This window comes from Chiloscyllium plagiosum, unplaced genomic scaffold (assembly GCF_037043375.1).
Source record: "Chiloscyllium plagiosum isolate Xiang-an unplaced genomic scaffold, Cpla_swu_hap1 HiC_scaffold_10, whole genome shotgun sequence".
Taxonomy (NCBI): Eukaryota; Metazoa; Chordata; class Chondrichthyes; order Orectolobiformes; family Hemiscylliidae; genus Chiloscyllium; species Chiloscyllium plagiosum.
Window position 1 is genome coordinate 57,235,235 of NW_028270148.1, and position 26,169 is coordinate 57,261,403.

A 26,169-nucleotide genomic window follows, 5' to 3' on the forward strand; every position below is an offset into this window, starting at 1 on the left:
ATCTACATTCTGCTCTTAGTGTCATTCTCAAATAGGAAAAGGAGGATTAAGGTATAGAGCAGCTTCCCAAGTGCATAGATGTGGTGCTGAAGGCCTGAGTAGTGGAGATGGACAAGAAGATGCCATTTTTCCCCCAAGTGTCAAAGCGTTCTTACAGAGTACCCAGAGCAGGGAATGGAAGCAGGAAACCTAAGAGGGCAATTCCCAGACTGTAGTGCTGAGGAACTAGCAGCAGTGCTGGAAAAAGACAAATAACCTCTTGCAAATTATCAAAGCCATTGAAAGGTTTTTCACATAATTATCCATTGCACCACCCTTTCATGCTATGCAACAAAGTCCCACTCACCCATTAGCACTTCCTGGAGCTCAGCATATTTGGCCTGATACTCCAGATCAGCTGCAGACACATTCACAAATTACACTTACGCACCCAGTTCCCACCATCTCGATGTTCTTCCAGCTACTGAACAACGGCAGGCACATTATGCAAGTGCAGTACAACACAATCACTATCATTCGTTCTCCTTGCATGCTAGAACATGACTCAAAATTGAAAGAAGCAAAGCAGAATCGGAGGGGACAAGGAAGTGAATGAACTGCAATGAACTCTGTGGCATTCATTGTTACTATGACATTAAGGATGACGGTCTATGCATCTTTTCAACTCCCACCTCACCATTTTCCTGGTAACCAGCATGAACAGCAAGCTGCAGACATTGTGACCAGGGACATCTTGCTTTTCTCTTGATCTCCTTTGCTTGCCCCATTTTCTGTTCTCATACACCCCAAAACTGCTGCCTCCCTATCCTCAGCTTACCCAGGAGGAGATAGAGCATAACTCTGAAGAAGATACTTCATCACCTGAACCACAGCCACAAGCTCTGACAAAGGCACTGTCTGTGCCTCAGATGTCAGAAATGAAATGGGATCTGCACATGTTGTGTCACAAGGCATAAGTGGGCTACCACCATTGCTGGAGAAAAGGTTAGTTTATGTGTCAACAAATCACAAACAAAGGATACTCTCTGCTATGGGGACAATATAAAGGTAAGGCTGGCTCCTGTAGCACCATGTCCACTGCGTATTGCAATTTCATACCTTTTTAATTGAAACAATTCACAATAATTGTTGATAGTATTTTTTTTCAAACTCCAAATTCCATTGCCATCTTGTCTTAACTGGAAGAATATTACTCTAACCAGGAATGGGAGATACAAGAAGAAATGTTTCAAACTAACCTTAGCGTTCAATACTTTGTTGTGTACGCTCCCATTTTGAATTTTTCAACATCCATGCTGTTCATTGTGATATTCAGATAATTATTTTTCACTGCATAGGCAGTACTCTAGCAGAGGGCATCATCCACTCAAAGAACGGGTGTGTCTTCATACAATGCTCAGTTTAGAATGATCCTAACATTGCTCTTCCAGACCAGAGTATGATCAGTCGAATTTTTAAAGTGTTTTTAGCCGATGTAAGTTACTTCAACAAAATGATTAAATGGCATCTTAAAATATTGAGGTAAGTGTATTTTATAGCAAAGACAACATATAATATACTTGCACTTGTGTTGAAACTTGAATTATTTGAGTCAATATTTTTCAAGTATCTTTACTTATATGTAATTTACATTAGAACTCAAAGACAGTATTTTCACCGACTTTATCACAGAACATCCCATATCTCACCCACTTTCATTTCCTCCTTTCTAAAATTACGATGTCTTTCTGGAGCAATAGTTTCACGAGCACCAGTTGTGCTCTTTTATCTCTCTCAAGTAAAAATAATACTGTGAATCTTTCTTATAGATCAGGCATGACTGCAAAATTTAAATCTGGAGCCATTAACTTAATAAATGGAAATAATTCATTGTTGTGATTTGTTTACAACCTATACCAAACTATATTTCATGTCTGCAAGGTTTGGGTTTTGGGCTTGATTTACAATTATGAACAAAATGACAAAGATTTCAGTCCAAGATGGACATTTGCTTTGTTTTGTTTCCAATCTACTGGAGATAATTCTCCATTATAACCTGCATACTAGTACCAATTTCACCAAGAAACTATTTCCAAGACTTCACTTACCTGAGCCTATGCTGTTTATGGTGTGGGTTTGTGCCTCTGAAAATGCATTTTTGACCATTGCAGCCAGTTCCATGTTTTTAGTTGAGGTTGCAATAGTGGATGATCAGCTCAAAGGTCAATATCTGTTTCGAATTACTTCCTGATTTCTGACTTTCCTTCTCTTTGTAAGCTGTATTTCAGAACTGTCAGCATGAAGAGTGTACGTCAGAGCAATTAAAATTAGATCAGGGTGGTGTAGAAAGCTTACGCCTATTTCAGATCCAGACTCTATAAGGTCAAATTGCTCTCCTAGTAGTGAAATAATGTACATGACCTCGAAACACACCTGAGCCAGAATGCAGAGAAATACCCGGATGAAAATGAAACCTGTTTCCTCTTGGAGAGAGTGATGCAAAAGTGACTTTACAGAGACTTTAAAAGGAAAAACATCTTCACAAAAGTAATTTCTCAAGTAGGAAAACATGTTATATGATGATAGACTGCTATGTTACCACACAAGATAGAATGACTGAAAGTAAACAGTGACATCAGTTGCCCAAATTTGATGATGTTATCTGCATTTTCTGTCTTTTGGGTGTTAATCCTATCCCAAGTGGTTAAGAATCCCTGTGAACTAGTCATTAAAATGGATTAGTGTCCTATTGGGAATGTGTCTTGTTAGGCAGTGTAGGTTGCAATGAAAATGTACATGACATCATCAGTAGACAATGCAATTATCTCACTAACAGTATACATCCTAATACATTTAAAAATACTTTAATTGCACCATGTAAATCAATATAACAATTTTAAAAAATGAACCAACAAACTATGGAGTTCCCATTTATGGGCTGTCCTGTGCATAAGACACATTTGCAAATCCATGAGCAGACGGTAACATCCTTTGACTAAAAATGAAAGCTGTAACAAGTTAAGACTATGCAAAACCAACGTCATTTTTAAAAATAGAAATCATTTGAGATGCATGTACGCTTCCTTAATACCATTTTTAATGAAATAGTCTTATAAAAGTTTATCTTCTATTTAGTTTCTCCACTTGGCTAAGTAAGGTGAATGGAGCCATTCATAGAAACTACTCTAAAATAATTGTTTGAAGACAATACAAAAGTATTAGTATTTAGTCAGGACACAAAGGGCTGTTATACCTTGGGGTTTTTTTTGAGGATTGTTAGATAAATCTTTTAGTCTGTTTACAGGGTGAAAAAGTGGAATCAACTTTGTGGAACTGAAAAATGATGTTATCAAATATACCACTAATGTTATCTTTTCAAGTCACTGACAGAACTTATTTCAGAGCTTTTGCCAAACTGCCATTATATTAGTCATATTAGCAAGAGATTTGATTAAAAAAATTCTTTGGTTATTTTTATCCTGCAAAATTATTGTGCAGGATTTATCCTACAGGTCTGGTTAGTAGAGGGAAGTCACAATCCATTCCTTTTCTACATTTTTAAATCCTTTAATTAACATGCAAAGAGGTTTACTTTTCCATGCATTATCTTAAGCATTTTTAAAGTGAAGTCATGCAGATTATATATTCAACTAGATGTATCTATGATTCCTTCCCACCATTGATGTGCAGTGAGCAGGGTGAAAAAAAATGTTTCTTCAAATGAGGTCTTGGATAAATGTAAATCACAACAAGATCAATCACACTCACTTGACAAAGGTGTAAAATTACATTAGTCCTTACAAATAATACATAGGCCATTGTGCTTTCTTATCTTGTCATTAATTGCCCATAAATTGCAAAGATTTAAAGGCATTCCTTTATCTCATCAATCTCACACATACCACTAAATAAATCTAAGCCCATATTCTAAATGATATAAAAATTAATTGATAGAAATACTTTTTTGAACAATAGTCATTACAAAGAAAAACATGTTTTAACACCCTGGCAAGTTCATTGCAGTTTTCTAGTCTGAGCAGATCAGTACATCTCAATTTCTTAACATATATTGGTGAGTCTATGAAAAGAATAAATTCTACTTTAGCAAATCGTTTTAAAAGTAGGAGAGAAAGAGTGAAAAAGCTTTGAACAGCAACTTACTGTTATTACAGTTAATCCTGATACAGTCTAGATAGGGAAGAATAGATGAAAAATGAAATTATATCCTTCAAGGTAACAGCTGCAGACATCCACAAAAATTACATTCCACCCTTCCGGGGACAGACACATGCAAATGTGGCCATTTTACTGTGGACTTTCCTCTGTCCTGTTAACAAATCTTAATAACGTAGTGGCCTCTGTACATTATAATCTATTATTTGGCCTACTTTATATCTTGAATTAAAATAGAACATAAGATGGCCACCTGCAAACATCAGCTACATGATCCCTAAACCTAGATAAAAAATAAAATTTTTCTCACGTCAAAGATATTTGACCCAGACAAGCCACAGACCTTTCCTCATGTGTGAAAGAACACTGCTGCCCACTATGAAAATAGGCAGTGCTCCATCATACCGGGGTACAAGTTGTAATTTGGCAAGATCACCTATCTGTGACCACTTTTAGATTCTTCAAAGGCTTAAAACAAAGATTCCATTAATTTGCTTGCATAAAAGAATTAAAAACTGAAACCCGAAATGCCTTAGCAATTTGGAATTGTAACTTAAATAAGGAACAATCATTGGACATTTGTGAGAAGACACAAAGCAACTGACGGAAATACATTTTACGGTTCGGGAGAAGATTCTAAACCAGAACTCGTCATCCACGTAATAAAAATTCTTGAAAATATTATATTTTGCCACAGTTAAACGATCAAAACATGCACAAGATCTTTTTCTTCAAAGAGATGGGAAGAAAAACTGAAAATTCTACATTAATTATGGAGATATTGAGAGAGTATTTTGAGTGTTATACGTCCAATACCAAAACATTTTGACAGCTGTGTTCTGACTGATTAAGAAAATCTTAAACACCCTTGAAGAATTTCATTCATAAAAATTCCAGGTTAATTTTCATGTAGCTGGGTTTGTCATGTGTCGTCAACCGCAACAGAAAAGTGGTTGCAAACAGCCAAAGACCAAAGTGTACACATCTCCTTACAAAAAATGCTGTGCTTTTAAACACCTCAGCAGCTATTTTAAAACATATTTATTATTAAGCATGGAAAATTTTGGTCTTGGAGTCATGGGAAATGATACCACAAAGATCCAAGAGGAGATGTTTGCAGAACTCTTGTCATTTAATTATGAGGGTAAGGGATACAAGCAAACATTTCACCAACACTATCATCAATAGTGGATTTATTTTTCATAACTTGTATGTTTATGTTTGTTGCAGATTGTTTATTTCAATTGGAACTAATTAAAATAGTGTTTTTCAAAGTAATGATCTCCTGTCCGGCATCTGGTAAAGATGTTCCGAGCGATTTTCCAAAATGAAAGACAACAAGAAAATGTCATAAAAATAGTGATTCTTGGGCACAAAGCTGGTGCAAGTAGAAGTCATTGCTATGAATCTTCAATAAATCATGATCAAAACAGCTACAAGATTAATAAATTGGATTTCCTTTTTCGAATAGGGGTTAAAAGAAAACCATGATCTTATCTGATATTATGATATTAAGATTTCTATGGCGAGCCAAAAATCACATCGAAAACTAGGCAAGCTTTCCTTTCTATGTGGTAAAGGTTTTCGTTATATGGAATACATCCATGAAAAGAATAAAATTGCTTGAAAATTGTTGGACAACCAAATGGGAACAAGAACTGCATTAAAGAATCACCAGGACCTGTTGCAAAATAGGGTGTCAAAGGTGCAACAGAATGCAGAAATCAATTACAATGTGAACCTATGCACGTAGCACCAATTACTGGGTCAAAAGGGAGGCATGTACTATTGGAGTTCATTATTCTGGGGATTCCGAAATCAAAGCAGATTGGGATGTTTTTTGGATTCAGAGATTTTTCTTTTTATCTCTCTTCCAATTAAGATTATTTCAAATGTTCCATTTAAATGAGATTGCTGCTATTCACTTGACAAGCCACTTGACTTTTTCACTCTGCCGCAGTAGGAAGAATGACAGTTTTGTCATCTTCAGAAAATGACATTTGGTATTTTTCCTTGTTTTTCACAGGATTGTACTCTCTCTCTCTACATGCCAATCCAAAGGTGGTAAATAATGTTTTGGGAGAATGTTTTTACGTTGCCAAACTTACAGATTTATATCTTGTGTTATAAATAAACATTTTTAAAGGCTATTGGTGGTTTGGAAAAATGAGATGAAACATTGGAAAATTGTTTACCTTAAAACACGTTTGTGCAATCTACCACAACTGAGAGGTTTTGGTCACATTATAACATGTGATACAAATCTCCAAACTTTTATCAATGTCATCCAGTCCAAAGGGCTGTGATAAAACATCAGACAGCACACCCATCTCTGGTTGGTTATTAATATATACAACTAGTTTAACAAAAATAAAAAATCCATTTCATGGTTCAGTTGTTGTGCTGAAAAAGCTGTCCTCCTGAATGAGAAGCATGAATCTGAAACACCTTCGAGAATGATGGATATAACTGCCAAACCTTCCAAGTCCAGACATGAATTTTGCCAATTTCACAGGACCCAAGTTGAGGAACAGAGATAAAATTAGTCATTTTATATCTTGTGCAATCGTATGGCCAGTCATCTAACCAATTAAAAGTTGACAGCTTTGAAATTTCAGGGAAACAAGTTGAATTTCCAGCACGACCAGCTGGAATACAGGCTAGGTTGCAACTTTGACATGAATCAAGTCATTTGGCTTAAAGTTTGAAATTCCAATCTTGGGGGAAATGTGTCTAGTTTTTTTTTGTTTAGTGTGTGCAGAAAATAATATATCATAATTACAATACAAGTCAAGGAGAAGAAGGAGGTGGACGTTTTGATGAAATTGTTCAAAGCACTTGTCTCATATATGAGAATGAGCAGTGTTAGGAATATTATAGTTACGTGACCATCATGGGAAGCTAGTATCATTCCTGACCTCAAATAGTTTGCATACACTAATATGAATGAAATGGAGAGGCAGATTTCAACAACACTGCATATTCTTCTCCATCAACCTAACAAAATATTTTAAGCATAAATATTTTCAACTGCGGTGTGCAGAAATGCAAACGCATGCAATACTGGAAATGTATGTTTATTTCAATTTGTTTTTTTAAAGTATGAATTATGCATGTATTTCCATTTCCATGTTTGAATGAAACTAAAGCAAGCATTTTCACTGTAAAAGAGGCTGCACATTCTTGTTCACATGGCTGTTTGCTTAGGGCCGCAGACCTTGGCCTTTGAAGGGTTGTGTACCATCTTTTGATCCAAAACAAGTGTGTAACTATCACCACAATACAATAAAAATGGACTTTTAAAAATATGAATATGATTAGAATGAAGAGTAGTGGATATAACATTTGTTAAAAACAAAGAGATGAAAGCAGAAGCCCATAAAGTTATTCAAGGGATAGTAAATTACTAATTTGTTGCAAAATATCTACTTTACAAAATAATTTTTCAAGTTCAAAGTTTCTCAACCTTGTATAACTACACAAGTAATGTACACTTAGAAAAACCTGGAGCTGGATGGGATTGCTTTGCATTTTCAATAAAATATCATATCGAAGTTGGGAAAGACTCAGCATGGTATTGCTCATGGAGACTGAAGCAAAGTTATAATTTTTGACTACTTCTATGCCTGTCCTCTTTAAACTACTCCACAAATATTGCTTGTGATGAAATGACTATAAAAGTGCATAAAGGCAACTACAGAACAAACATAGTTTCCTGTGAATATCCGGCACCAGATCAATAGCAATCTTCTTTTTTTTTATTTGGAGATTATTTTGCACCCATCACATATTGCAATGTATGACAGAAATGTGTGAGATGCTATGTCTTCTATAATGCTTGACAAATGGGCTTCTTGCTTCAGATACAAAGAAAATATAAAAATGAAATATGAATTCATTAAATGCATTTGAAAACGAAAGTTGTACTTTTAGTATAAGAAACATCTCAAAAATGTATTATTCATAATGAAACAGAAATGATAATTTTGTTTATATGAAAAAGCCAAGTCTCAAAAGATGGGGTTATAACTTATGGCAACAAGTTTTATTGCATCTTTCATTCTTAAGTGTTTTTGTATTTTCAAGCAGATTCATGAAAACAACCTAATGAACCATTTAAAACAACTATAAAAAAATGTGACGATGCAAAGTCAAAATGGGCGTTACCTAGGTTGACAGTTAGTTTGACACGACCACCATCAAGTTCCAGTCTCAGAGTATCTGCTGAATCTCGGGAAGTGGTTGCCATCAAGATTCCGTATGCTCGTTGGGACATAAACCGCAATGATACATCCTCTGCTTCCGTGTGCATTACAACAGGTAGCTGGATTTTCATAAACTTGCTTCCATCATAGCTCAGTATTGTTGCTTCTATTAAACATTGGAGGAAATAAAACATCCTGAATATATTTCAGTACATAATAATTCTAAATTTCAATTTCAAATCTTTCTAAATGCTGTGCCATTGAAGATTCAGCATTTTTCTGTTTTCTGGCAGTCTGTTTCAGCTTTGGGTTACAAAGATCATTACCCTCTCAGACAATTAGCTTTGTTGCACATATGCAATGTAAAATTCTGATTTTTGGATTGAAAATGCTTAATGTACAAATATGAATATCAAGACTCTTGAAAGAATCACCAAAGTTCCATCAATCAAGATTAATCTTTAAGATATGTATTTAGATAAAATGCAAAAATACGACATTTTAAAACAGTTAAACAAATTAAAAGTAAATGTTCAACTGTATTGATAATTTTGCGTTTGACTCACTGAATACTTTGAAAAACTATTGAAATACCTTTTCTTGTTCAAATGAAAGAATTAAATGCACAGTTTAATGTAAACATGGCTCAAACTTTGTTTTACATAAATAACTTACTGCTTTCTCAGACTATGTTGCTCCTCACGTTTGAAAAGATGTTGAACAGAAGAAAATAAGCAGGATTCTTAAAGTAGGCAAAAGTGAGGACTGCAGATGCTGGAAATTAGATTAAGAGTGATACTGGAAAAGCACAGCATCTCAGGATCAGGAAAATCGATGTTTTGGGCAAAAGCCCTTCATCAGGAATTCCTGCTCCTCGGATGCTGCCTGACCTGCTGTGCTTTTCCAGCACCACTCTAATCAGGATTCTTAAAGTACCAAGATGAGTTATTGTAAAATAAAGTAGAACAGCAACAAGGTTTGAACAGATGAAGTGAAATTTGCTCAGACTTTTTTGTCTATTTGGCACTAAAGATATTTTAAACCTGTGTTAGGAAAATGAAATCTTAACTTTGGATTCAAACCAAGTAACAATTCCTTAACATCTATGCAGTTTGCATAATACAAGTCAGAAAAGATAGGAGATAAAATAATAATCTCCTTTTGCTATTTACGTGGGTCATCTGGTGTTCAGGTTAAAGCTGACAGCACATGTTCCTTAGGATACTTGACAACATTTACCCACAGCTGACCTGCAACACTCATCATAAGAAACACAAGATCTTAGAGCAAACACAAAGGATGGTTAGTGTTTTATTATTCAGTTATAATCTTTAACCATGTTTAACTTTACTTGATGCTGACTTTTTTTTGTTTGCCTTCCTCCACTTCTATTTCATTTACAGATTTTCTGAACAGAATGAATGTCCCTCACTGTTTAAATGTTCTATCATTTTAAATGCTGTTACATGATTGTTAAAATACCACAGAATGCATTTGCGTGGGTGTTAGGGGAAAGTGGAGGGGAAAGAGAAAGAAGTAACTGTCAGCAAGAAATACTTATTTTGTGGAACAATCTATCAAAATGACAGCCTTGGATTAGTGATGACTAGTAATAGTTATTGGATACTTTTTTTTTCTTTGCAGCTAACTGAGAATGATATAAAGGTGATCCACTGATGCGAGGCAAAGACTGTCAGGAGGCATGTCAGCTCATTGTCATTGATTGTCACACAATTGTTGATCCAAAGCCATCTTTCTGTCTACTGAAGTTCCTACTGAATTATTCTATGCGGAAAACAAATGTCAATGGGGATTATGTTCAAAAGAAAAGTCAATTCCTGATCAGTCCGGGAAACAAAAGCCGCACGTTGATCAATGACAGTTTGTGCACATCCTCCATATTTATTCTTAAACTTTCTCCACATTAAATGTCAATTGGGCGCATCTCCTTTGTTTTCACTTCAATTAATTCTGGCTTTGAACAGCATGTAGAAGCCTTTCAACTAAAAACCATGCTTTAATGACAGAAGTGGGTTGAAAACAAAACAAAATTCTGGAACAAATGGGCATAAATACTCAGTTTTATTTCTTTCTCTACAGCAGTGACTTCCTTAAATCAATTTCAAATAATATCAAAAGTTACCCTGAAGGGCAAGTCGTTCTTAAAAGGCGGAAGGTGTAATGATAAGTTTATAGAAATAAACCCAACAGGGAAGAAGCTTAATTAGAAAAATAATAGGCCAATTTAGGTTACATTGTGGAGATTTGGGAAGGTGTTCATGTCAAAACAAAATCTGCTTCCTAACCCCAAACTCACCTCCAGTCTGCAACCATCCATTTCTGGCTTTAACTGGCTTCTGGCCTTTATCCACTATAGATGGTGCAGCCAATCAGATCCAAGAAGATGGACTGCAGTTTTAAATATAATATGAATTCTGTGAAACTCATTGAGGCTGTCATTGAGGAAATCAATCACTTAAATTACAAAAACCCTGTGGCTTTTAATCCTGAGTGACATGTTCTTCTCACCTTTCAGACTGACCCATTCCTGCATGTCAGGTTGGTGAGATCGTATCCTACACTTCTCTTTATTCTATGTTACAAAAGCAAAATATTGCAGAAGGGGAGAACAAATATAGATAGGAAAATCTAGAGAGGGGCCCCGGTTAGCATTGGGCCTGGGAAGGAAAACACTTCTTTACCTTATTGTATCAAATTAGATTAGTTAATAATGCTAACAGCTAGACTGAATGATAACATCATTCTCCAAACCTGATCACAACACTCTTACAACAATGGTGTGTGGTCTGCTAGCCATCAGCAAGGGATCCTCAGTCAACATTGCCAAAGGCAAGCAAACTGAAAATGTCTTCAGTGCAGCGCTATGGCTAACACCCATGGCAGTACTTGAAGAAATCACCTCACCAAATTCTGCAACACAAAGCCATGGTGGAAATGTCATACCTCCAGCTAAAGACCTGCATCTTGTGGAAGGCCTCAGCCAGTCTGCATACTTGACAGTGAGAAAATGAGGACTGCAGATGCTGGAGATCAGAGCGTGGTGCTGGAAAAACACAGCAGGTCAGGTAGCATCCGAGGAGGGGGAGAAGCGACGTTTGGGCATCAGCCCTTCATCTCATTCCTAATGAAGGGTTTATGTCTGAAACGTTGATTCTCCTGCTCCTCAGATACTGCCTGACCTGCTGTGCTTTTCTAGCACCACACTCTCGACTGCATGCTTGACAGACTGGTATCACTGAATTGATTGATCAGGTCTTGAATAGTCTTTGGAGTCTCTTAGATGTTTAATAATCTTCTGGTTAGTGTGCTACATTGTCAAGATCCTGAGAAGACAGGATTGACAGGGAAACTGCCAAAATTAAGGAGCTCGTTAAAGCTACTGATTCATACTTTGGGAATCACAGGACAACTCTGAACAACAGAAACAAAACCAGCAAGGACACTCAGTGTATTGCAGCCAATTTTGACTTCCTTTCTAATGATCTCAGTCAGGCACCAGCTGAGTGTTAAGATCTGGTCTCACTCCTATAGGAAGGATGGTGTGAAACTTGAAAAGGTTCAGAAAAGATTTACAAAAATATTGCCAGTTTTGGAGGGGTTAAGCTACAGGGAGAAGCTGAATAGGCTAGGGCTGTTTTCCGTGGAACGTCGGAAGCTGAGGGTGACATCATATAATCAGGATAAATAGACTAGGTCTTTTCCCTGGCGTGGGAGAGTCCAGAACTAAAGGGCATAGGTTTGGAATGAGAGGGGAAAGATTTAAAAGGGACCTAAGGGGTAGCATTTTCACGCAAACCGTGGTGTGTGTATGGAATCAGCTGCCAGAGGAAGTGATGGAGGCTAGTATAATTACAGCATTTAAAGGCATCTGGATGGGTATATGAATAGATGGGTTTAGAGGGATATGGACCAAATGCTGGCAAATGGGACTACATTAATTTAGGATATTTGGCTGGCATGGATGAGTTGGACTGAAGGGCCTGTTTCCATGCTGTACATCTCTATGACTCTATGAACTGTGCATTTGTATGAGTATCAATATATAACTTAAATGAAACATTTAAACTAACTAAATTCTATGCTCTCTATTGATCAGAAACAACCACTGCAAAGCAGTATCGAGATAAATATAAATGAGAAGATTCACAACGAAACTACAAGAATGCAGAGAAATATTTATATTCACATCTCTCGAGCTGCACTGAGGATATACAAAAAAAGGCATGAAGGGTACTGTATATCTTGTCGGTTGTAATTTATACTTTCTCTGCACAGGCAATCCCTAGATTGCGAACTGGTTCTGTTCTTGAGATTGTTCGTGAGTCAATTTGTAGCATGTTAGAACACAAGCAGGATGATATAAAATAGCCGCTTATAAGTAAGGGAAGGATTTGTACATTGGATCTTTAAAATTATTCCCCTGTATGCAATCGTGTTCCTCAGTATGAGTATTCATAAGTCAGATGTTTGTAAATTGGGGGACAGGTACTAAATTAAATTATAACATTTTATAGAATTAATAAGCCAACTAAAAACAAAATGTGGCCTCGTGGCTATGTAATACCATTCAAACTTGAAATCATGACGATAATATTAGCATATTTCTTCAGTAATCTATATCTGATCTTTTAACAAACAGACTCCTGAGCTGGACTTTTTCTATGATTGGAGGGCATATCTATAGTTGCAAAATTGGTAGTGAAAATGGAATTGGGAAATCCAAACGTTGAAGATAGCTCACCCCTTTCTGAGGGTGATAGGGAGGTGGGGTGTAGAGAGAGTGAATAGTGGATGTAGAGAGAGGTGGATTCTAATTGCACATCCAATGGTTCATGAAGGTTAATGGCTCAGGCTAATGTGATTTTCTCCAGTGGAATGTCCAAAACACAAATTGCTCAATTTAGACCTGGTCAAACAACTTTTCAAAACAATGAACACTGGATCTAAAAGCAAAAATTTTGGATTGCAAAAGAAAAAGCTTCAGCTGCTTGACTGAAGTTCCCAGACTATGACACTTACTGAGAGAGGTCACATGATATAGTTTCTGGGTGCAAAATATGTTCGTTTTGAAGACAGACAGTCAGAGAAAGCTTGGTAAGGAGGGTGAGCCTTTGCTCACTCTTTCGTTCTCAGAAACGCCTCTTATCAAAGTTTTTGTGGTGAAAACCCACCAGAAGACCTCACTTCTGTAAGTGGAGGGTTCTTAAAGGAAAAGTGTGAATCTCTATCATTGTCTTCAGAAAAAGTAATTTTAGCCCGGCATACCCAATCCAAGAAAGATCTCACTAAAAATAATTTTATTGCAAGTGACTTTGGCTGCAGACCAACATTTGAACAATCGATGAATAATTCTTTATTTTAAATGAACTGTTGTTTTGGCCAAAGTTCTTCTGAAATAATAATATGAAGGGTTTGTGTGTGTGTCTGCGAATGTTTTTTGAAAAAGTCAGTTGAGTATCTTTGTGCATTTTAAATCTTAATACCTTAAGTCTATTCATATTTCTAAAATAATCACTTGAGTTATTTTTATGCAATGCAATTGTGTTAACGTCAGGAATCTGTCCGGCTTTTTCTGATACTAAGCTGCATACACTTCAAAACATATGATTGGTACTATCATTTCCCTTTTAAATTAAATCTTTGTTGTGAACAGTAGAGGAGCGAGACAAGGAAAGAAATCGGCATACCCCTCCTAACATAGCTGAACATCGGCATCTCCAAATCATAATCTAGCTGTGACACTGTAAAGAAAGGAACATTCAATTTGCTAAGAGACAGGAAATCTTGAAATCTGTGAGGTAATAATCACTCGCAAATGAATGTGTAATCTCTAGGAAATGCAACATGTATGTTCAAGAGTTACTATGTGGAAGAATATAATTGATGCTATTATAAGGAAAAGGAGAAAGTGAGGACTGCACATGCTGGAGATCAAAGGTGAAAAGTGTGGCACTGAAAAAGCACAGCAGGTCAGGCAGCACCTTAGGGGATGATGAAGTGCTTATGCCTGAAATGTCAACTCTCCTGCTCCTTGGATGCTGCTGACCTGATGTGCTTTTCTTGAGTCAGACTTTTTGGCTATTATAATGAATACTGTCAATTGTTACATTTAAGTCTGAGATTGAGATCTGAGTTGTAGTTGAAAAGGTCATACATAACTGCATGAGTAAAATCTTGCATATTTCTCCAATATACAATGGAAACATCTGAACTGTGACACACTCGTCTGTTTAAGATGTGGTTAGGATGATTTTGTTGGATATTTTGAAAAGTAGTTTGCTGCTAATTTATACCTGTTTTTTTTTTGGCAATCTGAATGTCATGGTGTATAAGAAATTAATGCTTTCCTTGTGTGTTATTGTGACTTTAGGTTTACTGGTAGATTGATAATTCATGAGTGCATTGGCAAATTATTCTAATTCTCCTTCTGTGTGAGTTCAAATGTCACATAAGATAACACAAATGTACAATCTATTTTTACGAGATGACTGCATCACCTAATAATTGAGTGAATTAGAATGAAAATTGAGTCCCTGAAAACCAAGAAATAAAAAATCAAATATATAGCCCTCAAGAAAACTTCAAAAAAGGTCAAAAAATATAAGTGATCCAGTTTATTAAGTTATTGTGTATTACAAATGCTTTCTCACCATATTGAATTAACATAATAAATCAATATATTATACTGCAAACAAATAAAAAAAGTGGCATCTGTGTTCTGAAAATCAATATGGATACAAAACGGGTATCATATTTATTTTTTTGCAGCAAGTATTTGATCATGTTGGCTTTATTTTAACAGCCAGAAAGAAAAATGCAAAATAAGTTTCATTAATATTCAAGATTTTAACTTGCTTTGCAAAAAAAAACTGTTCGAATTAGAAGTATGCATAAATGGAACTGTTTAATACATGATGGTGTGCTACTTTGGGGATAATAAATGTTCATTAATGTTTTACATCTGCTGCCCTTGCAGATCCACATATGTTTTTCTTTTTAAATCAGAATTTCTTCATAGAATCATTAAAATCCCTGCTGTGTGGATGCAGGTAATTCAGCCTGTCTAGTTCACACTGCTCCTCTGAAGAATATTCCACTCAGATCCTTTCTATCCCTGTAACTCTGCATTTCCCATGACTAACCTACCGAGCCTGCACATCCTTGAACACGATGCCCAATTTAAAATGGCCAATCGTCCTAACCTGCAGATATTTGGACGTCTTAATTGCAGCTGTTATATTGCCCCGAAATCAACTTGCCAAGTTGTCATACTTAAGTTTCAAAAATCATGGCCAGGGTACAAATATCTTGTTTGTTTTGAGTTGATTTGTTTCATTCTTTGATGCTATCGCAACTGGAAGTTGTATCTCAACACAACTTTTTTGTCAGTGTGACATCATGTTTCGTGTAGCAATCACCCTCCCTATGAACATGTCCATACAGCACCATTCAGTTCTGCTGTTCACTACGAGCTGAGTTCATATTGTCTGAATGTATTTCAATCAGAACTGCACAGTACAGACTGAAAGAATCTTTAAACCATCATCAATCCAACAGTTCACCAATCAAAATCTTGACCTCTTCATGACTAGAACTTTTGAGGTTAGATAGCAGCTATCGATTCTTTTCCCCCAGTAACAGCAAATGAAAGAAGCCTCATTTTTCCGACTTGAAGACCCAAATCAAAATAAAGGGCCAAATCCTACCCAACTTTTCAGCCTGGGGAAGTGGAGATGGGATCAAAGTGGATCTGCTGACCCCAGAACAGAATGATCAGAGTGGGGTGAGAGTGCTGAGAAGAGTGTGCTAGCAAGTTCAGCTTGGGGTTACCTGGCTTTTTTGGTTTTCCCAGATGTTTTAAAATATGTAAGTGCTCAGCCCTCACTATTTAGTTGCCTATGACAACCTCATATCCCTCATACCCTCAGTCTGCCCAATAACTACTCACCCAATCCATTGCAAGTATGTTTTCAGGAGCCATGTTCGGAATACATAAACTTTTCTGACTCACACGCGTTTGAAATAAGAAAAAAACTTTCACTCTTGAAGTCTGTGCAAAGATTTGTTATTCCCTCAAGTGGCTAGATTGTTGAAAATCCAAACAAATTTTTTTCAATAATCACCTCAATGACATCTAATCCTTCAACAACTCTTAAAATGATCAATCAAAACTGGAACTCAGATCCATTGCTGAAGTATTTTCTTCTAGACCGTTAAAACTCAGCCAAATATCCATAATAAGCTTAGCCATAACAAATGCCCTTGGGAAATGTCAATAATAATTTCTATTAAAACTTTAAACACTGATAATAATGTTTTTGTGAGATAACCCAGATAATTCTCAAGCAAAGCAGTTTAGCAGCATGTATGTTTTTGTTTATATTCTAGCTTCCAGCTCAGATTAAGTTTTTGGCTTTTAAACACAGTAAGTTTAGAGCATGATACTTAAACAGATCTGATGCGTCCTTCAAGAGTATTCACATCTCTGTAAAATTGTAACTCTCACACTATGAGTAAAGACCATTGGAACAGCAAAAGGGAATCTGTTTAAACTTAGTACTAGTTTCCAGTTACCCTGCTAAGCTTGGGTTTCCTGCCTGTGTGATTCATGCTTGCTGCCTTTCCACTACGAATGTAAATGATAGAAATAAGCTAGAAATGGGGCTGAATATCTGCATCTGCCCAATTGTTTTAAAGACTTAAAGATCAAGACAGGGTGGTTAAAAGATGTTTCACATGCTTGCTTCCATTGCTCAGTCCTTTTGAATATAGGAGTTTGGAAGTCATGTTAAGGTTGTAGAGAACATTGGTGAAGCCTCTTTTTGAGTTCTGTGTCCAGTTCTGGTCAACTAGTTATAGAAAGGATATTATTAAGCTGGAGAGGGTTCAGAAGATATGCAGCAGGATGTGGCTGGGTATTGAGTTAGAAAGAAAGGCTTGAACGTTTTTCAGTGGAGTGTATGAGGTTGAGAGGTAACCTTATAGAAGTTTATAAAATCATGAGAGGCATAGATAAGGTGGACGGCAAGGGTCTTTTCCCGAGCGTGGGGGAATTCAAAGCTAGATGTCATATTTTTAAGGTGAGAGGAGAAAGTTTTAAAAAAGGCATGAGGGACAACATTTTTACACAGAGTAGTTCGTGCGTGGAATGAAATTCCTGAGGAAGTGCTGGATGTGGGCACAATTACGTTTAAAAAACATCTGGATAAAGACATGAATAGGAAAGCTTTGGAGGGATATGGGCTAGGAGCAGGAAGGTGAGGCTAATTTAGTTTGGGGGCATGAACTGGCTGGACTGAAGGGTCTGTTTCCATGCTGTATGACTTTATGACTCTATTTATGGAGTCATCTTGACTCCACAAAAATCCAGCCTTTCATTTTTTAGTGAAGAATGGAACATAGCTGACAACATTGCAGCCTCTTACACAATTTTCAACCAAAGGACAGACATGAAATTTTGCAATTATTCTAACAACTGTTTTTGTACTGTTTAACTAAAGCCATAAAGGCCCTTAAAGAAACATTGAAACTACATCCCATTATGATTCAACACTGTAAGTTAAGTACAGCATTGCAATTGATGAGAACAACAGCAATCATAATAGCAGGATCCAATTGCACTGTCAGTCTCCATTTTGCATTCCATATACTTTTCCTGACGTGTTCAATACTGTTAATGACAATCTTCATCAGACTAATTATATGAATCTGATCTCTGGGTTATGCTATTTTTGACTTTTCAAATTAAATAACAATGGGATATCTGTGAGACACTTCGTTACTCAAGATTGTTTTGACTGCATTTTTGCTGGGCTAGGCTATCTGCAATACCTAAACTTTACCACACGGTGGTACAGCGTGCACGTTCAACCAAAAGATTTTATAATGCTTTCGACAGCTTCCTTTTGATGAGCGGCAGATTTGCTCTCTCCTTAATAGAACAATTGAGATGCAAAAAATAACTGGCAAGATATAAGTATGTATGTGGCATTTTCTTAACAGTGTCACCATTTATTATGTCTCCAAATAAATGTAAAAAAAAGCCCCAAACATTCATTCTTTGGAAATGGGAAACAGAAAATGGGACAGATGGACATAAACACAGTATTTGTCTTGTGACAGAATTGTAGACATCTAGAGCCGATTTAAAACAACAATCCAATCATGGAAGTTTAATTGGGAATGGGAATAAATGAGAGTTGAGAAGCTAGAATACAGTGCAAATCACATCTGAACCCAAAAACTACAGCACAAGATTGTAATTATTTTTAAATTCAGCCTGTTTCAGCATTATCAGAGACAATTAGTGTTGAGACCAACTGTGCAAGGTCTCTGAACCCTTGATCTTGCAAAAGAATTAATGGTTGTAAAATCATTACCAATGGTTAAATGATCTGTAGTTGACTGGATGGAATTTATCTGCCCATTGTACTTTGTGCATAAGTAACAAAATGACAAAAATTGCATGTACGATGGGGTATTCTTAAAACCTATAATTCTGATATATTGCTACAAAGATCAATAATTAATGATCTAAAAAATAAGTGCTTAGGGTTTATAAATCAATGGAAAGACAAGCACCAATTATCATACTGCAAGAACGCATTTCTGTCCAGGAAATTAGTCTGGAAAATACATTGCTTCACATTGCAAAAAAACCTGCACTTATCCTGTACTTCTGGAAGCAGATTTAAACAGGTTGGTAATTTTCTCTTCAGGAGTTGCAATTAGCTCGAAAGAAGATCCAGTCAAACAGACAACTATTCTGTGGCTCACTGCTTTGTTCATAGTGTTACAGTAATATTATATGACCAGAATCTTATAGGAACAGAGGGAGGTTTAGACACGTTAGCATCCATTCTGTGTTCATTATATCTATTATAGCATGGTGTAATATAACACGATTTGGAGGCCCTGGTGTTGGACTGAGGTGGACTAGGAAAAGTTGGATAGGTCAACCAAATGATACCCAAAACTCAGATATGAGATAGGCTTGGGTTGACATTAGACAAAGATGTTAGAAGTCTGAATCAGATTCCAACCTTGTGCAACTTCCCCACTTTCGGTTTTAATGGAGAGATGACGTAGAGTCTGGGATGGGTCATTCAGCCTACTCTTACAAGCAGGTTGCCACTTAACCTTTATAATGAATAACATCTCACATTTCTGTAAAACATTTGAAAAATGCACGTAAACTGAAGCAAGGACTGTTTCAGCAATTGACAGTATCCATCCCAATTTGAAACTATATCATCATTCCTTCATTGGAACTGGGTCAAAAACCTGGAAATTACAGAGTTTGTCCCTGATGATTTCTTAGTTCTATAGCCCTGTGACCAAATGGATATCAAATAAAAATTAAACGTCCCTCTTTATTTTACTTTGAGCCCAGTTTGAAGTTTATCTTCTGGAAACAATTGCATTATGTGGAATTGCATGGAAGGCACAGCACAGATGCAGGTTGTTCAGCCCAACCAGTCTGTAACAGGGTTCATGCTCGCATTGTGGCCCTCCTTCCATTTTTCACCTCCAGTGCTCCCAGCATAACCCTCTGCTCTATAACAAGAATGCTTTAATGTGAAAAATATCCCAAGGTCCTTTACAGAAATGTACTCCGACATAAATTGGTACTGTCAAAGATAAAGACAGCTTACCAAATGTTTGTAACAACCCCAAGTTTTAAAGCACAGTGAGAAGTGAAGGGAAAAAGGTGGAGGGAGACAATTTTGTGACAAAGGTGGCTTATATCATTATAGTCAATTGTGAAGTGGAGGAGAGGATGCACAAAAGATTAGAGCTGAAGGAGCATAAGGTTGTGTGAATGTTGAAAGACTTGAAAACATTACAGCATGAGGGAATGGTGGGGCTATCTCATGATGTGAACATTATGATGATAATTTCAAAATGGAGGCATTAGTGGAGCAGAGATCAAAGCAGATGTACGACAGATGGGTCACAGGAGATCAGAATTTAATTTTGTATTACGATATGGGTAGCATATATTTGGATCACCTCTGGTTTATGTTGGGTGGAAAGATCAGAGGCTCACAAGAAGAGCACTGGAATCATAACCCCGGAGGCAAAACCTGTTACTTGCAACTGAATATACCTGTATGTGTCATATAGATGGTTTTCCAGTCTTTTCTTCAAGGAGTGTCATGGGCCAGGAGCAGGCAAGTGGGACTAGTTCAGTTTGGGATTATATTCGCATAGACTGGTTGGAGCAATGGGTCTGTTTCTATGCTGTATGACGCTATGACTGTATAGGATGCAAAGTTTAAAACTGTCAGTTCCAGCCAAATACAATAATGGCTAGGAAGCTAAGGAATGGAGTTTATGACAGGCGTCAAAAAACAATTGGTCAGATTTTTATTCCTCCTTCTGTGTCAAATTAGAGGCAGGATGACCAAACTAATGGCTATTATGTAGTCCTCTATATCTCATGGTAATTATTTTGCAGGATTCAGGAAAGGGTGAGGCAGGGACATCATCTACCCCTATATAAATTCCCCCTTTCTAGTTTTTCAGGTTTTTTATTGGGATGAAAGGGCTTTCCACCATCCCAAAGAATGGGAAAGGGTCGAAAGGCCAGAGAGGTGAGTCAGAAGGCTAGACACTTCAAAAGCACGTTCAAGCCTTCAGGCTGGTTACAAGTTAATATGGAGGGAGGTCCAGATATCAGACAATAGAGGAAGGGGCAATTCCATGCAACAACCAAACTTTGGAGCTGACATCCATTTTGATGAGGTCTGTCTCAGACAGTTGTGGAGACCCTGCCTTTTTAAGTCTCAGGAAATGAATCTTAAGCCTATTGCTGCTAGTTAAAGGAATCATTATAACTCTTGAATAAGATGACAGCCAAGACAACCCCTTCAGTGAACTGTTCAAAGACCGTTCCAACTTGATGCCTGCCTCAGGTCTGTTGAATGACATGGAAGGCCAAACACAAATTGGAACTTCCTACAAGGACAACTGCTTTTGCTGACAGCATGGCATCCTCACCTCTGATGTGAAAACAAGGCCAATAATTCTGGTCTTTTAAATGTTTAATTGGAGGAAGTTTAATCTCATCCATATATGGATATAATATAAACAGGCTAACAATGCAGGCAGAAGGTGGTGTGAGCAAGGCAGTGGTGAAATAGAGCTCATTTATACAAATGGAACTTGACTTTGTGTCTTTGGATAGGGTTGTCAGGGGAATGAATGGCAGTAAAGGATAGGGCAGTGCCAAGATTTGTTCCTTGCAAACCTCCAAATGTAACAGTGTAGGGCAGTGAGAGATGACATTCAAAGGCATTCCATGGCTAAAACTGAGCAAGATGAGGTGAGTTCCACTCAGTAAACCATTAGATTTTTAATGAATACTAAGAACTGCAGTTGCTGGAAGTCTAAGACATAAACAGAGAGTGCTACGGTAACACAACAGTTCTGGAAGCATTTATACAGAGAAACCAGAGTTAACATTTCAGGTCCAGAGACAAAGTTCAGTGGGTTCTGATGAAGGGTCACTGGAATCGGGATGCTAATTCTCACAGATGCTGCCAGACTTCCTTTGTTTCTCTAGCATTCTCTGTTATTGTATTAGAATTTTTAGTCTACTAAAGAACTGATTTCCAATTTACTTTGAAGAAAGCAAACTCAAGAACTCTCCAATTAACTGTTCCTGGACAACATTTTGTCAGTGTGAACCATTCTCTGTATACTTATTTTTTCAAATAATTAAAAATATAATTAAGCCTTTTATGTACTCTTGTTTGTAATCTGATCTCTTATACTTCTAAAAATCCTGACAGATTGTTAAAATTCTTAATATGCCAAGATGCCTTACTGTGAAAGGACAGTTTTATTATCAACATAGTGAATTAGCATAAGTGCTAACACACATTTCATACGCTGTTTAGAACTACAAGCAGCTGTAATATTTAAGGTTCATAACTTATTTTATAGATTATTCTAGAAGAGATTCATTTATCATACTTGACCTTCTTTATAATTCATGTTAAAACATCAGGTGATGGATTGTGTTATATCAGAGTCCCTATTATGAAGTCTTATGGGGATATTAGACTTTTAGCTAAGTGTGAGTTTTTGGTGGGATTCTTGCTGTGAGGTCCAGTGAGATTTCTTGCTGCATTTTACCAATAGCACCTCATTAACTACCTATTCCACTCCTGTGATGTCCCTTAGGTCTGATTCCAGCCCCATCTTAGTATGCACTGCTCCCAAAACAACTCGCAACTCAGCAGGTATCCAAAACAGTATCCCTTGCACCTGTGTCATCTTTAAGATGCTGTCATGTACCTGAACAAGTGTTGGCAATCTGGCATCAACCCTCACTGGCAGCATATTGGCACAGCAACCACAAAGCCACACTGCTTACAGTTCACAGCCAGTATGGCTGATATTCCCTTACACATACAACCCTGTTCTCTTACCCTAGTGTCTGTTTCACTACCAGACCATACAGTTTACCAGTCCTTAGCTACATTCCATCTACACACCCTCTCTAGCTGCATCCTGTCTACCCTCTCGAAGTCATCACTACACTGTCCCCTATGCCCACTGGACACCTGCATCTTGTCATTGCCAAGTAGGAGATTACCACATTCAGGAAACATTCAGACAGATAAGTCCAAAAAACAGGTTTTTTTCTCATAGTCAGTGAAAGGGAACACAAGGAAACTAGTCCACACCCACAATGCAAACTGAATATTGGCACATGATCTTGATGCATACGCACCTTCCCCTTATATACACAGTCTACCTGCAAAGAAATACTTTCAAATGAACTGTACCTGGAATTTGCAAACACTTGTTTCAAGTATTTGTCCCTTCCATGTCCTAACGCCCAACAGATCTGTTCATCAAAGCAATACCAACTCTACTCACTCTGGTCACTGTCTCAGCCATTTTGCAGTTACATTTCACATCTAGGGAATGACAAGTGATGCCAGAGAATACAGCTCATTGTTGGAACTGTCAGCACTAACTCCCTCCCTAGCTGCCATAACCCTCTTTCCATGTAACCTTTTCCTTTGCATTATCCTGATCATCCCATTTCTGTCTATGGCCCCATTTGGAGTCCCACCACATTAAACTCAGAGTGAATGGAGGATATGCTGAATTGTACCATGGTAGGCTGTGGGAATGGGAAGTTACTGCTACTCTTATATGCTTCCCTAGTGGAAGCCACAGTGATAATCACTGACAGTAACTCCCCATTCCCACAGCCTACCATGGTACAATTCAGTATATCCTACATTCACCCTGAGGTTCCCTCTTCACCATACTTTGCTCCCCCACCCCTGCCCGCTATCATCCTTGACTTCCCCAACTTTCTTGACAGTCATACGCCTACAGGAAGCCCCCCCACCCCACCCCCCCCTCCCCCCCCCCCCACACACACACACACATACACACATATTCAGCAATCAATGAATGGATCCTCAGGGCTGCATTTGCCTGAGATCTTTAACTAACTTTGATGACCAGCCGTAGACATGACTGACCAGACCAAACCACTGTTTTTGCAGCTCCATAACTGACAGGAAGTGATTTCTCTGAACGTTAGTGTTGGCTGCACAGGATAGTCATTGCTCACTCTTAGACTGCAGTTGGCTAGACCAAGGCAATGTTTCAAGCTGATGACTGACTGTGGCCATGTTCCTGGGCAGTATCAAGACTGTGCTACTGACTGATGATCTTTAGACACCCTGACTGACTGTGGACCCCATGTGAGTGCACTGAGGACTATCCCCCACCCAGTTAAATGCTGGAATTCCCTCCCTAAGAGTCTACCTCCAGCACATGGACTGCAGTGGTTCAAGAAAACAGCTCACCATCACTTCCTCAAGGGCAACTAGGGATAGGCATTGAAAATGCTGGGCAGCCAGTAACACCTAAATCCCATGAGTTTTGTCAAAAAGTTTCCAACAGAGCCATTTAGTAAAATACACATGCAGCATGTTTGCTACTCAGGCAGCTGGCACATGCTGGAGATGTTAGATAGTCTTTATGTGCCCTATATTGGGGTGTCATCCATATCCGCTCTTTGTTAGACAGATCCCTACTGACCAGTAGCTTGGCTGTGTGTCTGAGCATGTCGATACAACATTCCTGATAGCCCTTGGTTCTGGCTGAGGTGTCAATGCACTAACAGGCACGGCAAGCCAAGATATGGGTGCTGCGAGTATTCAGGTAGATGGAATCATAGAATCCCTACAGTGTGGATTCAGTCCACATTGACCATCACCCACCCAGACCCACCTGTCTCCCCCATCGCTGTAACCCTACATTTCCCACAACTAATCCACTGAGTCTGCACATCTTTGGGCTGTGGGATGAAACTAGAGCACCCAGCTGAAACCGATGCAGACATGGGGAGAATGTGAAACTCCACACAGTCAACTGAGGAATCAAACCCATTTCCCTGGTGCTGTGAGGCAGCAGTACTAACCAATAAGCCACTGTGGTTTTAAGTGAATGTGCGTTATAAGAGGGAATGAGATGCACTCTAGTCCAATCCATTAGCATGGTTTCTGTTCCTGCATGCCATGTTAGCTGCTGATGCACCCTGCAATGCAAGTCAGTGCTACCTAAGTACATATGCACCCATGCACTTTGTATGGGTTGGCAAATTTTGGATGTCAATGACTGGACGAAGGACATGTGCAGCCAGTGCATGTCTGACTGTGAGCTGAGATGCTGTTTGATGCTGGATGCTGGTCACAGGCAGTGGCAAGCTGAAGTCACCAGGTACCCGCTTTCTGATCACTGACATGATATGGATTATTCATAAGGCATTTAACAAGTAATAGGTCCCCTTAACTGGCAACCTGCCACTGCCCAATGAGGAATACCCGTCATTGCTTGCTAAAAGCATTAAAAATGCTCCCAACGTTGAGATGGCTTTGGCGGACTTCTTGTCCAATTCCACCACAAATCTCACCATAGCCCAATTCACTCAGACCCCCATAGGATTCTGCCCATGATTTGTAAAGACTGATATACTCTATCCAGGCAGTGACAAAGATACTTCATCTAATTTTATCAGAGTGACAACTATCAGCTGGTATCAAAGAAAATGTTGGAAATATTGGGATTTGGTTGAAATAGGAGTTTGGCTCAAACAAATAGATCAGTAGATTAACTGATCTTCAGCAGTAACAAGACTAGTCAGGGGTTGCCTCAGTAAGAATTATTATTTTGTATTTGCAATAAACTTGCTTAGAATCATAGAGTCATAAAGGTTTACAGCAGGGAAACAGGCCCTTTGGCCCGACATGTCCATGCCGCTCAGTTTTCACAATTAAACCAGTCCCATTTGCCTGTGTTTGGTCCATATCCCTCTATATCTATACCATCCACCTGTCCAAATGTTTCTGAAATGACAAAATTATACACAGCTCCACCACTACCACTAGGCAGCCTGGTCCAGATGAATAAATTGATCCCCAGACTCTTTCGTATCTCCACTCGCTCACTTTTAAAAGGGTGATTCTTTAGAGATCCCTGATTCCAGCCATTTATCTTTACAGATGTTTTATTCATTCATGTGATATATGCATCGCTGTTTAGGTTAACATTTACTGCCCATCCCAAATTGTTCTTGAGTAGGTAATGGTGAGCCTCTGTAGTCCATGGGGTTTTGGAACACCTATAGCATTGTTAGGGAGGGAGTTCTGGGATTTTGACACTGGTATAGTTAAGAAATGTCAGTTTGCTTCCAAGTGAGTATAGTGCACAGCTTGGAGAGAAACACCCTAATGTTGTCTTCATGCACCTGCTG

General features: G+C 37.9%; 1 protein-coding gene across 31 annotated transcripts in view; it reads right to left on the minus strand.

The window, feature by feature from the left end:
• nrxn1a (neurexin 1a) overlaps positions 1-26,169 on the minus strand; it is a 1,876,207-nt gene that overhangs the window by 902,782 nt on the left and 947,256 nt on the right. For 24 of the 31 annotated variants that reach the window (XM_087991361.1, XM_087991355.1, XM_087991356.1 and 21 more), the window contains 2 exons: positions 8,320-8,523; positions 4,141-4,167 (listed from right to left, as the gene is read on the minus strand). In XM_087991361.1, coding sequence (XP_087847487.1) covers positions 4,141-4,167; positions 8,320-8,523 — 231 coding nt within the window. The remainder of the gene's footprint in view (positions 1-4,140; positions 4,168-8,319; positions 8,524-26,169) is intronic. The other 7 variants (XM_043695929.2, XM_087991380.1, XM_087991379.1 and 4 more) reach the window with 1 other exon arrangement.